This window comes from Natrix helvetica, assembly GCF_964273705.1.
Source record: "Natrix helvetica genome assembly, chromosome: 3".
In the NCBI taxonomy this organism is placed as follows: domain Eukaryota; kingdom Metazoa; phylum Chordata; class Lepidosauria; order Squamata; family Natricidae; genus Natrix; species Natrix helvetica.
Window position 1 is genome coordinate 117,100,370 of NC_138549.1, and position 14,055 is coordinate 117,114,424.

At 37.8% G+C, this 14,055-nt stretch overlaps 1 protein-coding gene across 1 annotated transcript in view; it reads right to left on the minus strand.

The window, feature by feature from the left end:
* The window catches only part of RNF220 (ring finger protein 220), a 349,771-nt gene that overhangs the window by 118,353 nt on the left and 217,363 nt on the right, over positions 1–14,055 (minus strand). Inside the window, exon 3 of the mRNA XM_081946336.1 lies at positions 9,180–9,309. Within this exon, the coding sequence (XP_081802462.1) occupies positions 9,180–9,309 (130 nt within the window). The remainder of the gene's footprint in view (positions 1–9,179; positions 9,310–14,055) is intronic.

Genomic DNA, 14,055 nt, shown 5'->3' on the forward strand with positions numbered 1-14,055 from the left:
CTGAGGATTAGTTCATGCTCTACCACATTTAGAGCCTCAGTCAGAAAATATGATCTAGCTTTATGCTTCCATTGGATGCACGCACGTGCACACACACACACACACACATATATTTATACGTATACATATACTTACTTACATACATACATACATGTATGTATATATATATATATATATATATATATATATATATATATATATATATATATATATATATATATATATATATATATATATGTATGTATATGTATATATATATATATATATGATGTATCTCATACATAACACTACTGACAGAATGATCATTATACCTATCATTCTGTATATTCATCTTTCTGTATCTGCCTACTGTTCTATCCTGTCTTTAATTTGCTATCCTCCTAACTTCATATTGTCCACAAATTTGATAATTATATTTTCTAATCCTTCATCCAAGTAATTTTTAAAAGTATAGTTGAGCATACGTTCTAATAAAGAGTCTATGATATGGCATTTGATACTTTTAAGCAGCATTGTATCCATCAAATAGTAGTCCAGCCTGTATTTAAAGATCTCATTTTCTTTTTTAGAATCCCCACCCTTCTGAATGCTTTGAAGTCAAGGTACACTGGGTCCATAACATTCCTAAACCAAGCACTATCAAAAAAGAAGATCAGGTTATTTTGGCATGACTTATTGTTGCTAAACCTATGTTGACTCATGTCAAAACAAAGCATTTTCCCCTAAATACAAACTGACTGCTTAATAATCTGTTTGAGTTTTGCTTCAGCATCAAACTGTTCGGGCTGTAATGATTTTGTTTCTCTTTCTTAAAGAGAGAAACAAGATTTGCCCTTCTCTAATAGAGAGCAATTCTTGGCCCTCTCTTATATGACAACCTTTCAGAAACATGAAAGGTCCTATTATATTTCCCTCTTCTTAAGTCTAAACACATCCACTTTTTTCAGTCTCTCTTGGGTTTTAGTCTTCTGATCATCCTAGTCCCCTTCCTTGAACCTGATCCGGTGTTTCTGATCTTTCGTAAAATATTGCGCATTTTAACAAGACAGTTTCTATCCAAGGCAGAATATAATGGAAGCATTATTTCCTGTGATTTGGAAACTATGCTGTTCATGAGCCAAAACGTGTCTTTTATGTACCTATCTCACGGTGCTGACTCATTTTTGGTTTGTGGTACACTACCATTCCAAAATCTTTTTCACAATATGTTTTGGTACACTATATTATCAGTAATCCTTCATCTATAACTGTGCATTTTGGTTTTTTTAAAATAAGTTTGTGTTGTCTAGTAAATTTCATTCTGTTAATTTCAATCCACTTTTCTAATGTAGTGAGATGATTTTGAAATTTGTCTTCTACAGTATTTGGTATCATTTGGTGTCATCTACAAATATAATACAAAAGGAGAAGATGAATCCTGAGGGAAAAGAATCTTATGAAGTAACTGACAGAAATCTCAGCGCAAAGCTACACATACATGCTAACACCGGGTAACTAACCATTTACAAAATAACCTTGCATTACTTACAGTAAGTGAGGCTGTAACTCGAAAAGAGAAAGACTGCGCTGCATGCAAGGGGAAACACAGAAAAAATGCCCTTTCCAAGGCCCTTTCAGTGACAACAATAAAAAAATTCCACTCCCATAGAATTTATCATACACCCATTACGATGTTAATTGGCAAGACCCAGGAATCAATTAATTCACAAAAAAATAATTAAAAGTTAAGATAAATCATTAGGATGCTTCAAGCAAAGCCAAATTCCATTAATTGACTTATCTTTTTCTATAGGTATATACAGTATTAAAATACTTTCTAAAATTAAAAGCTAATCTTAAAATAATAATAATTACAACTTTTTTCCCTTTTTTTAAAAAAAATGCTTGTGTTGTTGTAAATCTGGTTGCCCTTGAGTGTCTTTGGTGAAGCACAGGAGGCCTGTCATCAGCAGGACTGGGCTGAAGACAGATAAAAAAGTATCGACCAGTCGGACACACAGCTTCTGCTTTATTGATCAGGCGGGAATTTAACTTGCTGTGCATATCCACAGTGTCAGCAAGGGCCACAGGCGAAATTAAAAGTACTTGGCTTGGAGATATCGCCATGATATCAAGGGAGGGTGGGGGAGGTGGAATGGAAGGAGAGGGAAGAAAGGGAAGGATGAGCATTTTTAAAAAGCAGATGAGAAAAAAAAGAGAGAAATTGATGAGAAAACGGTTACTGGATGAAGGGAGATGGGGGGGGCACCTGGGTTTAATTCTCATTGAGTGTAATGTTAGCTAGTCACTGCCTCTCAATGCCTAGTTAGTTGTGAAGTTGCTTTTAAGATGAGATGATATATGTACCATGTATTTCAATGAGTTTTGTAGAAGAAGAAAATCTAAATATCTCTAATCTAACTAATGCAAAACTCAGTAAAACCTAATTATTGCTTGCTTTGGAGGCCTCTGAGCTACCTGGTTAGTTTACAACCTAGGAGATCAAGGCGTGTGACAATAGAAGTTATATGTATTTTATGCACTTCATTTATCTTTTCAGAGAGTTGGTATAGTCTGAATATTTTCTGGAAGTTGGCCTGTCTGGAGGATTTTGAAATGTACAGTTCTCAGTAGGAACAGTTAATTATTGAATAATCCAGATAATTCTGTTACACTGCTTATAAGCTGCTTATAAGATAAATCTTAATGATCAACATAGTTAAGGAGAGCAAAAAATACTACAATTTTTTTTTCCAAATTGGATGGGTCTTATCCAGTTATGAGCCTGGTGGAATGCAATGTGCCTGCTTTTCTTCTATCTGTTATGTTCTGGCAGTAGTAATGAAACAGGCTACTGACCATATAATGCAAAAAGAAAGAAGGCAGGGGAATATTACATACTGGATATGGATCAAAAATTGAATCTTCTGAGCAAAATATAGAGAAATAACAAACAACATAACCCTACAATTATACATTAAAACACATTCCTAAGAGAGAGAAAAAATATTTTGAATACGTAGGCACTTTCCCTTTCAAGAGGGAAATAATTAAAATTCTATTTTCTTTTAAAACATATTTTATGTAACTTGTACAGCATATGGATGTATTGTATTTACTGACTAAATGATTTATTGCAGCTATAGCTGCCTCTTTGCCAAGGAAATTTACAATATAATGCAACAACAAATAAAAGTGAGAGATGACAAAACAGCAGATGAGCAGATTCATTGGTAATCCTTCAAAAAATGATGGCATAAAGATCTGGTCTAGCTTTCATTTCTTCTGCCTTGGCAAATGATATGTAGGGAGGGCAGCAGAGTGAAAAAATGTTTTATCCTCTTTCCCGATTCAGAAGTGTATTGGATAACTAGTTCCATTGGTGATCCAGATTTTTTTTAGATTACCCTATCTTCATGAGTAGAAACTATGAAATATAATATTTTATTCTTAATGGAACCCATCTCAGATCCTGACCATCTTGCCAACCAATGCCAGGTGCTCATGTGTAAAGATACAAACGTAACACACAAATGTTTGTATTCTGCATATTAGAAGCTTGAGAGGCTATTTCCAATTAATTGTTTAGTTTAGGAGAGCCAATATCTGTGGCACAATGGTTGTTAGGAAAGTGGGAAAAAGACCACTTTAGGGATATTTCAAAACTAGGATCCTATTAATGTTTTTTTTTTTCCCAATCAAGATACTGAGTTTTTGGAGAGGGCATTTCTATTCCCAAATCACTTTGCCCTAGACCAGTAATTGCTTTATTCCCAAATCCTATCCCAGGCTTCTACGAGGCACAAGCTGCAACTTGGCATTCTGTGGGTTTGAGTAGAAGGGTGGGAAGGGAAAAGGCTGCATGCAAATTTCATTTCTGAGCCACTGGTGCTGTTTCAAGTGCCAGGAGCCTCGGAGCCCCTTCTCAGCATTACATATGTAACAGCCTCATTGAACTTGACATGTCAAATTCAGGCCATTTGTGCAAAATCTCCCTTTAATAATACCGTTTCATTTCACTCAAATGAGACTTGAATGCATGTAAAATGGAAAAGGATATTTAAGCGCTAACATTAGGCAGATGTCTTGCCAGAGGCCGATTGAATATATGAGATTTTGAAGTGGTTAACACGATTTCGCTGCTCCCTCTTAGAATATGTCACCTGCTGGGCGATTTCACCCCCACCTTTTTTCCTTTTTAAGTGAAGGATATAAATTGAAAGAAAACAAAACTACAAACTTCAGCTTGGAGGCGATTAACTCCATCTATGCTGGTATGTTCTTTTAAAAAAAATAAACAAGCTTCCATCTTTTATATACAAGGCTGTTTAGGAATCTGTATGAAAGTACCAGCAAAATCTGGAGGCAAGGTAGGTGATAGAAATGTTATTAAGAAGGGGGAGATGAACTCTTTCAAAATCATATAATTCAACCTTCTCTACTGGCAAGATTTCTGCAGATTTAACCATTGCTAGTAAAAGACTAATGAAAAGAAAGACTGAGTCTCAACCTTCTCTACTGGCAAGATTTCTGCAGATTAAACCATTGCTAGTAAAAGACTAATGAAAAGAAAGACTGAGTGAATAGGTGAAACTATTGCAATACTTAATTAATGAATTCAAGCTTTAATAGGCAATAGCACTCTTCTGTTCTATTTCTACACGATTTATTAGCCGCCTCAACCACTGAAGCAAACTCTAAGCAGTATACAAAAGAATAAAGGTTAAAAATCAAAATACAATAACATAAAAAGGACATTTCTCTGAATATGTGAAAGAACAATAATATTGAATAAAAAACAGCTACTTGCCTTTCTGGCATTGAGACAATTGGATCTTGTCTCTCATTTAACAAAATAATGTATTACAAAACTATTCCTGTACTTGAACATTGCATGGATCCCTGCTAATTTAGCAGGTAAGTAAAAAACAACAACAATCTACTTAACATCAAAGGAGTTGATACTACGAGCCAATATTAGCTGCAGCTGAATTTATTTTTCCCAAATAAAGGAGATATTGCTATTTAAGTAGATAAATCAATTGTCCTGGGATAGAGCCCAAATAATGGCCAATTTCAAAATAAAAGTGAGTTGACTGAAACAGAACAAACCCAGTTACAATCAGGGTCTCTTTAGGACACAATCATATTCTAAATGCCAAGGGATGATCTGAAGACGTAACAGCACAGCCTCCTTACTGCCACTAAGGAGAAAAGGGCCCAATCAGAACCTAGTAAACACCCAGAACCCTTGAGCTCAATGATGGAGGAAGATGAACAATATAAATAAAACAAGCAAATAAATATAATGTAAAATGAAGCAAAATTGTCATCTCTGTGATGTTGAAAATTTCATTGAGAAACAGATAAAACACTAAATGCCAGCAACAAGGATGCATGGCTGTAACTCCAGTGCTTTATTGATGTAAATAAAGGTTGTATGCTCAGGATTATTACCTTTAAATCTCTTTGGCTATGTAAATGAACTTTCAGAAGCAATAAACTATGGCACAGCCAGTCCTTTTATGGAGCTCAAGTCAAATGCTTGTGACCACATCCAAATCGCTCACAACTGCTATGATCACGGTGCCCAATGACGCTGAATGCATAATATGGGTTGCGACAACATTCTCTGATAGAATGTCTGAAACGGTATAGGGTTTCCTGCCTAGGCAGGGGGTTGGACTAGAAGACCTCCAAGGTCCCTTCCAACTCTACTATTGTATTGTATTGTATTGTATTGTATTGTATTAATATTTCTCCTCATCTTCTTCCTTCCCACATATTAATCCAAGCAAAGCAAGAACCTTCCTGTTCCATATTACTAAATAGTAACTGCTGGCCATTTTGGTTACAATTAGATATAGTAGCGATGTTGTGTTGGACTAGGAGTAGGATGACATGGGTTCAAGTCCATTCTTAGCCATCAAAACTCCCTGGGTAACTGGGTCAGTCATTCTCTACTTCAGTCCAACCTATTTCATAAGATTGTTGCTATAGGGTAAATGACAAAAAGAGGAGCAGTATATGCCACTTTTGCCTCATGAACAAAAGGTAGATATTAATCCACTAAAGCAGTGGGTCTCAACGTTCCTAATGCTGTGACCCTTTAATACAGTTCCTCATGTTGTGGTGACCCCCAACCATAAAATTATTTTATGTTTTCCATTTTTTGGGGGAAATATGTGTTTTCAGATGGTCTTAGGCAACCCTGTGAGAGGGTTGTTCGACCCCCAAAGGGGTCCCGACCCACAGGTTGAAAACCATTGCACTAAAGAATTAAATGCATTTGTAGGTTTTATTTGTTTATTGGAGAGCTTTTCTTTTTTTCCAATATGGGTTGCTTATATTCTTTCTTTGTACCAGGCTGGAAGGATAGTGCCATCATCTTGATTATGAAAAACAACATTTTGTTCTTTTGCCAGCAGGATACATGCTACCCCTGGAAGGTTCAGGAATAGGAACATGTTCATCTGTCAGTGCAGAATCCCCCATTGCCAGGAACCCCAAAACACTCTGACATTTAAAGCTGTTTGTTCCTATTGCCAGGTTAGGGCTGGGTCTGCCAGAAGGCCGATGATTAGCCCCTGGGGCCTGATTGATACAGGAGGCCGAAGGCTATCTATTGCAGCAGGGTAGGAGTCATTACTTAATAATTAATAAAGGCTCTGCTATTGCTCTTCCACATGCATACAGCCAGAATAGTCAAGGGCTGGGAGTAAGCTGTCTCCCCCTTTTAACTGCCGTGGTTATTTAAAGGAATAATGCCATTCTTTTTCATTTGTCAGCTGGCCCACAATGGCTCTTGTCAGCCTTTATGATTTAGCATTTCCTTTCCTTTCCCATTAAGTACTATTCCTCTCCCACCTCCCACCCCCCACCCCAGGTATCCAGCTACAAGCTGCTCTCAGCTCTCCTACAAGGCTTGCCTTGCTGTTTCCATAAGCTCTCTGAGGGCTAATTGCTTCTGTTCATTTACACCCATTCATTAATTTGCTGTGACCCTTTATTAAGTCAGACAGACCCCCAAAACACACCATAAAATTATATACACAAGGGAACAGAGTGTTGCATGACTTGTTCCCCCCCACTGTAAGAAATGGCAAGTTTGGGCTCAGTATCAGGGAGAAAAAACAGGCAACAGATGTGAAGCCAATGTAAATTTGCTTTTATGCCTGTACCTGTTAGGACATCTTGTTACTATGGGGTCCTTGGTGCTCTCTGAGCTTGAGGATTTTCTTGCAGACATTTCACTCCAAACTAGGTAACATCATCAGTGCTGCAAAAAACCCTATCCAGCTCAGAGAACATCCAGGACCCTGCAGTTCAACCTTTAGCAGGGGTGGGTTCCTGCCAGTTCTAACCTCTTCTATAGAAGAGGTTCCACAAATCTACCATGCCATTTAGAACCGGTTCCAGCTCCCTCCCCCGCCCATCCACACCACGCTTGCCCCACCCACCGCTCATTGATTGGCTGTCTTACCAATCCCCCCGCCTGCCTCTAAGAGTCCTATCTAAAGTCTTAAAGCTGTCAAGTTTGAACACCCTTGGGGGGTTTTTTTCCTAAAGGGTTAGGGGTGCAAGGGTCTTGTAACTTGACAGCTTGCATGCTTCAAATTCCAGAGTTTCTGAGCCAACATTTTGGTTGCTAAGCAAGAGCATTGTTAAGTGAGTTTCACCACATTTTACAAGTTGGCCACGCCCACCCAGTCACATGACTGCCAAGCCATTCCCACTTGGTCACATGGCTGGCAAGCCACTCTCACCCAGTCACATGGCCGGCAAGCCACTCCCACGAAGCAGGCCACACCTACAGAAGAGGTTCTAAAAAATTTTGAAACCCACCACTGACCTTTAGCTACAAATATTCTCTTCAACTGACACCTTGTTTACCTTGAGAACAGACTTTGGACCAAGTTAAACTCCTTTTCCAAACTCCCCAACGTGATGGTCTTTTTCGGTATTGGGGCTTTTAGAACCTGAAGACTTGCTTGCTACTCCCACCTCCCGGATTTCTTTCTTCACCTTTTAATCATGATAGAATTCATTAATAAATGAAATGAATACACTCTCTCTCCCAGGCTGCAATTTTATTGAGACAAGGACAGGAATCTGTTGCAGTGATTTCCCAAATAACTGCTAGCAGTTAAAATGCAATTGATTTTTTTAAACAGGACTTTTGATGTGCTAGTGAAAGTAGAAGGCAACTAAAAGCCTGCTTCAGAGAATAGAATAACAAGAAGGGGGCCTCTAACTTTGTATCCAAATGCTTAAATCTCTTCTCTACTTTCTCAGTTGTGAGACATCCAAGAAAATGATGCTGTTGTTTATAGGAGTCCATGAAAAAAGTTAACATTAACGTGTTTCTTTTTCTTACTTTATATTAGTTTTTATCTGCCTTCTTTGTGGTCTTTAATAAAAAATTATATGTAAGTATGTGCCTAGCCCAAGAAAGGGAAAGCTGGAATGACATGAATTCCTGACCAAGGTTCCCAGGAAATATTCCCAAAGAGCAGAATTTCTAATATTTCAATGCTAATCCCAAAGCATAAACCAGGATGGAACTAATAAGAAGTCAAATATATCTTGAAAGCAGATCTACCATGGAGAGTTGATATATAATTCTCATCAGGCGGCTTGCTGTTAGAGTTGGCTGATGGAATATCTTACTTTGGTGGATCTTTGGGGCTGAAAAAGTAAGCTCATAAATATATATATATATATATATACACACACATATATATACACATATATATATACACATATACATACACATATACATACACATATACATACATATATATATACATTACTTGTATATTACTTGTATGTATATACGTGTGTGTGTGTGTGTATGTATGTATGTATGTATGTATATATATATATATATATATATATATATATATATATATATATATATATATATATATATATATATATATATATATATATATATATATATATATATATATATATATATATATATATATACACACACGTATATACATAAAAGTAATGTAATAAGAAAAAATAACCCTAACAAATGAAAGGGTTTTATATTCTTCACCATGAGAGAATAGAATATGAAGTGTGGCCTGATTGGCTATAAAAGGAAGATTTTCAGTTTAGTAGATCTAGGGCTACAGCCCATATGATTCTGTGTGGACAGGACAGGTCAGGAGCAAAGTTGCTGTCCTTACCTGATATTCAGCTGTGTTAACTTCTCCAGCTCCTGCTCCATATGCTCCTGCAGCTCACCTGGGCGAAGCAAAACCTGACAAATAGGGCAGATAGGAGCCTGGCTGTCAAAGAGTGTTGCCTTCTTCTTGCCTGCAGGGAAACGGAGAACAGAGTTTCAAGCATCCAGAGTATTCACTTCCACTGCCTTGTATAACTGCAGGACACAAATATTTATTCACAAAGAAACTTCAGTGTTATTTATTAAGGAGCCAGAGTAGTATAGCTGCTACTTATTTTGCATACCAACCTTGTTTTTATTTCAGTAATGCCTTCTACCCTGCTTAGCTAAGATCAATGTGGAACTTCGTGCTTTCCCATTGGTTCTAACTTGCTGTTGTATCTAACCTGAACCCTGGGATTTAAGTTTAGACTAGTGTTTCTTTGAAGTCAAGGTAGGATTATCGACAACAGATGGTAAAGGAAAGATGGGCTAAAGAAAAGTTAAGCATTCCACTATGTAATCTATCTAATACCGTAAACATAAAAAAGTTAAGTTCAAGAATAGTAACAAGTTATTCTTTACATGTGTAGAAACCCATCTCTGGGGACAGAGCACCATAACATATTAGAGTGGCAAAATGGCATAACCACCCAAAAACAGATTCTATGAACTGCAGGGTGTTATTTTATATACAAGAGTTTTCCAGCAGGAATATAATTCTCTTACAGCATGATGGGAAACACGTGGCTCTCTGGCTGATTTCAAAAGCTCTTTATAAGTGATCAATTCAGATTCCCATAAGAGTTAACTGTCCCTTCCCTACTGCTCTATCTCAGTGATTCTCAAATGGTCTATTACAATCTCCCCACATTCACCAAGTGGAACCTGCTCACTTATATTCTCACATTCATCTCACTTCCAGTGAGTTGGGACAAAGCTTACTCATTGCTTCACTGCAAGACAGCTGGCCAAATGCTCACCACTTCAGCCACCAATGAACTACAGATGAAAAGCTTGGAGGTTGGCTAATGCCAGTTATAATCTACACTGGAAAAAGATGCATTGGGATAAATATTAAAGGAGCTATGCGTGTACTAGATCCCTTTCATGCACATGAACTAAGTTTTGTCTGAAGGCAAGATCCCATCATGCTTTATTCAGAGAAAAGTTTGCAGTAAAAAAAAAGCCTTCTACTTGCAGTTCAGTCCTGAAGCAAGGTGTGACAATTGTAAATATGATCAAATAACAGTTTTTCAGCACATGCCTTTTCAACATGCCAAGAAGAAATAAGCAGTGTATACTGAAGTCTGCTTCTTAAGCAGTAAATAAATACTTGGGTTTTTAAAAAATATTTTCTTCTTAATTGTGTTCTGATGGTCTTAAAAATAACTTGGAGGGAGGGGTACTAATGTGAGTGATCCCCTGCTTTTCCTCAATGTTTATTTAGTGGTTTATGACTGCAGAAAACGGTCCAAAGCAAAGAAGATGTCAAAGAAAATGTGTGCTTATATAAGAGAGAATGAAAAATGCCATAAGAAAAGCAAGTATTCATGTAATTTATTTGCCACCTCAATTAAATTTGTATCCATATCCACTTTTGGCTATGGTTCTTTGTATTGCTTGCTTCATCTGTACAGGAATATGACCTTTGAAACAAAACACAATTGCTCACCTTAGCTTTACAGGAATACTGAATATATACTATTATGCATATTCATGCAATGCAAAAAAAAATATGCATACGACTTTGCTGTAAGTAGAAAGTTAATTTTATCCAAAATAGCTTTGAAAGTGACAATGTGTAATAACAGTATATTTTACACAGCAACAATAATCTAAACTTCCAACCCGTAAACCCCATTGATCACTCTAGTTGAAACGAAACTTAAAAAAACAAAGAATAATGTTCTCTATCCTGTTGAATTGAATGTGAAAATTAAGTCATATAGTTTGAATCAAGGCACCTCATTCCAGTTCACTGGGGAAAGGTACAGTAAGAAGCAGAGCTGAGGACTTAAGATGTCCAATTTCTTTTCTGGAAGCTTCTTGAATTCTATGAAAGGTTTGAAGTGATTAATAAAATATATATGATGTTTAGAAAAGATACTACTCATACTTGCACTGCTCAAACACTCAAGCATACGTAATTTAAATATTCTTGCTATCCTGATCTAAAGGTTGTCCTTGACTTATGACTGGTCATTTAGCAATCATCTGAAGTTACAGTGGAGTTACTTGGAGAGTACTTACAATCCAGATTATATGTTCTGATAATTGCTCCCCCTGCGGCCATGAGATTTCAATTTGAGTGTTTGCAACCAAGCTTCACTTACAATTGTTTGCAATGCCCCATTTTATAATAATAAAAATTTAGAATATTCATGATTGGGAGAGACATAGATGTTTTTATTGTTTTTAAATACTTTCCCCTGTTTTTATAGTTTGGGAATCATAAGCCACCTGGGGTCATTGATTGAAATGAAGTTGAGTAAATAAAGTCCCATTTCTGAACTGAAGAAATGAGTGGATTTTGTAATATTTTGAATCATTTCTGAAATACATCACTGTTCTAACATAGCAGAATTAAAATATGTAGACTTAGGTGCCTACAATTAAAAATCTCTTTGTTGTAAATGCAACAAACAATGTTAAAGCATGTAATAAATCCACAAAGAGCCACAAGGCCATTCGTCAGTTCCATTGTTGTGTTAGTTGCTGTGGTCATCAGAGGGTGCTGCAAACACAATTCTTATAAATGTCTGGAAGGGAGAATACTTTATAGTTTGTTACTGACATCTATTGTGGAGTGCTCCTACTGGATTATTTATATATTAGACATGGATTAAATTGGTTAAATCTGTAGAAGAGGCAATAATGCACCAATAAAGCAGATTGTGTGCAATGTGGCCTTCCAATCAAAAGCCCAAATGTGCCATTTTATGACCGGAAGCTAGCAAAAATGCAGAGCCCAGTTAAATGAATCCTCTTAAAAGGAGTAGACTTTCCCCAAGGGAGAAAATGTTGGCACAAATACTTTGCTTGGGTGTACCCTAAGGGGTGCAAAGAGAAGTGTTATAAAGGAAGGAACAGCTGTTGTTAATATGCTTTAACATGAACAACAGGAAAGTAAGTCTGGAAATAAGCTGCCTTTTGCTAGCAATTATCTAATTAGGCTGTCATACCTACCTCCATGCATATTGTACATTTTAAATTCAAGACCCCCTGCTTTAGGTTTCTCCCCTTACTGTCAACCTATCTGCTATCTTTTCCTTTAATGTTGATGAGAGGATCTAGGATTGTTCTTTCCCTGCTCCATAGTTCCAAAGAGGATTGGAATACTGAGTTCTAGGAAGAAGCAGGAAGATGTCTTAGATGAGGATGAAACGGGGAGCAGGAGTGAAGCCCCATCCCATAATTTTCCTTTTGAAATTCAAGCATCCCATTCTTTTTCAAAGCAATGGGGGAGGAGACAAAAGAGAGTTCCCTAAAGTCAGATCCCCCCTCGTATACACCTGCTTTTTACTCCTGGCCAGAATGCAACAAACCTGAGGAAGGTAAGTAGCCTGTTTTCGTTGCTCTCTGTGACTCTCTCAGACCCTTCAGCGTGTTGTTGCTTTTCAATCACAGCCAGAGCAAAACAATCCTCCCACTTTGACTGGAAGGTGAACAGCCCCAACTTCCTCTTGGAGCGTTTCCACTTTTGTGTGGTCAACGTCCAAAATAACCTAAGAAAGTCCCCCACTGCTACTATATATAACCATACTCCCCATTTGTGTAACAATACTGGTGTCTGAACTCTCTCTCCTAAAACAAACACACAGCCTTTGAGCAAACGGGAAATCCTGCTGGATCCCTGCTGCAGTCTGGATGCCTGGACAGATAAACACGCAGAGCGATCTTACTGTCTCCTTCCCACAGCACTGCTAGGAAAGCTTCTCTGGGTTGCATTGCTATCCATCACCACTAGATGTGATCTTGAGCTGCCACAGCCCACACGAATAACTCAATTCTGTTTGGTGGCTTCGTTTAGTTTCTGCTCCATCTTCTCCTAGTGAAAAATCTTGCTTTTCCAGCTTTGACTCTTTTAAAGTGAATGTGTATCCTAAGAAGGGCAATTTGCCATTGAAACATACATATGTACGTGCACACCCAGACTTAAAAGTAGAACAAACCCAATGCAAGTCAAATATTTACAGTTTGTTACCAAACTGCACATTTACTTTTAACTTGCTGACAGCAGGGGGCGCTATTAAAACAAAGCTGGTTGCAATTAGTGAAGGCTTAACTGAAACAGTAACCCATTAAAATCCCTGTCATTTGCCAATCTTAGATCTAAATAGACTTTAAGATCATTTAATTTATGTGACACAGAGAGGAAAAGACTACGGTTCACTCAATGGAGGAAACAAGATCCATTTCAATATTATACCCCTAACGCCGTACTTCTAAAAATCATCCTGATCCAAAATGTAATCAGCTCTGCATCAAGACACCTCACAAAAAAGCCACTGGGAATACTTTTCCACATCTTTCCAAATTATGTCTGCTAAGGGCTCTGGTGAAAATCAGAAAAAGCAGCTGAGAATGTGACGCCCGGCAACTAGCCCCACTGCCTGATCTGTGCCAAGTCTGTGTCTGCCACCTCACCGTGGGCTCCCACACCCTTCCATTTTAGCCAAGGCTGCATCCTCCAAACGGCCCCTTTCAAGTTTTGTTTTTTGGGCAGCTGTGTTTGTGTTTGCTTGGCCTCCGTGCCTGCCCTTCCCTTCCCTCTGGCCCCTTGTAACTCAGCGGGGTTCGTCTTCAGTGTTTACCCTCCTTGGCACTGCTGTCTGTCCCCTGCAGCCTTGGCTTGCTAATGCTGCAGAGATGAAAAGGGCCAGCCACATCCCTCT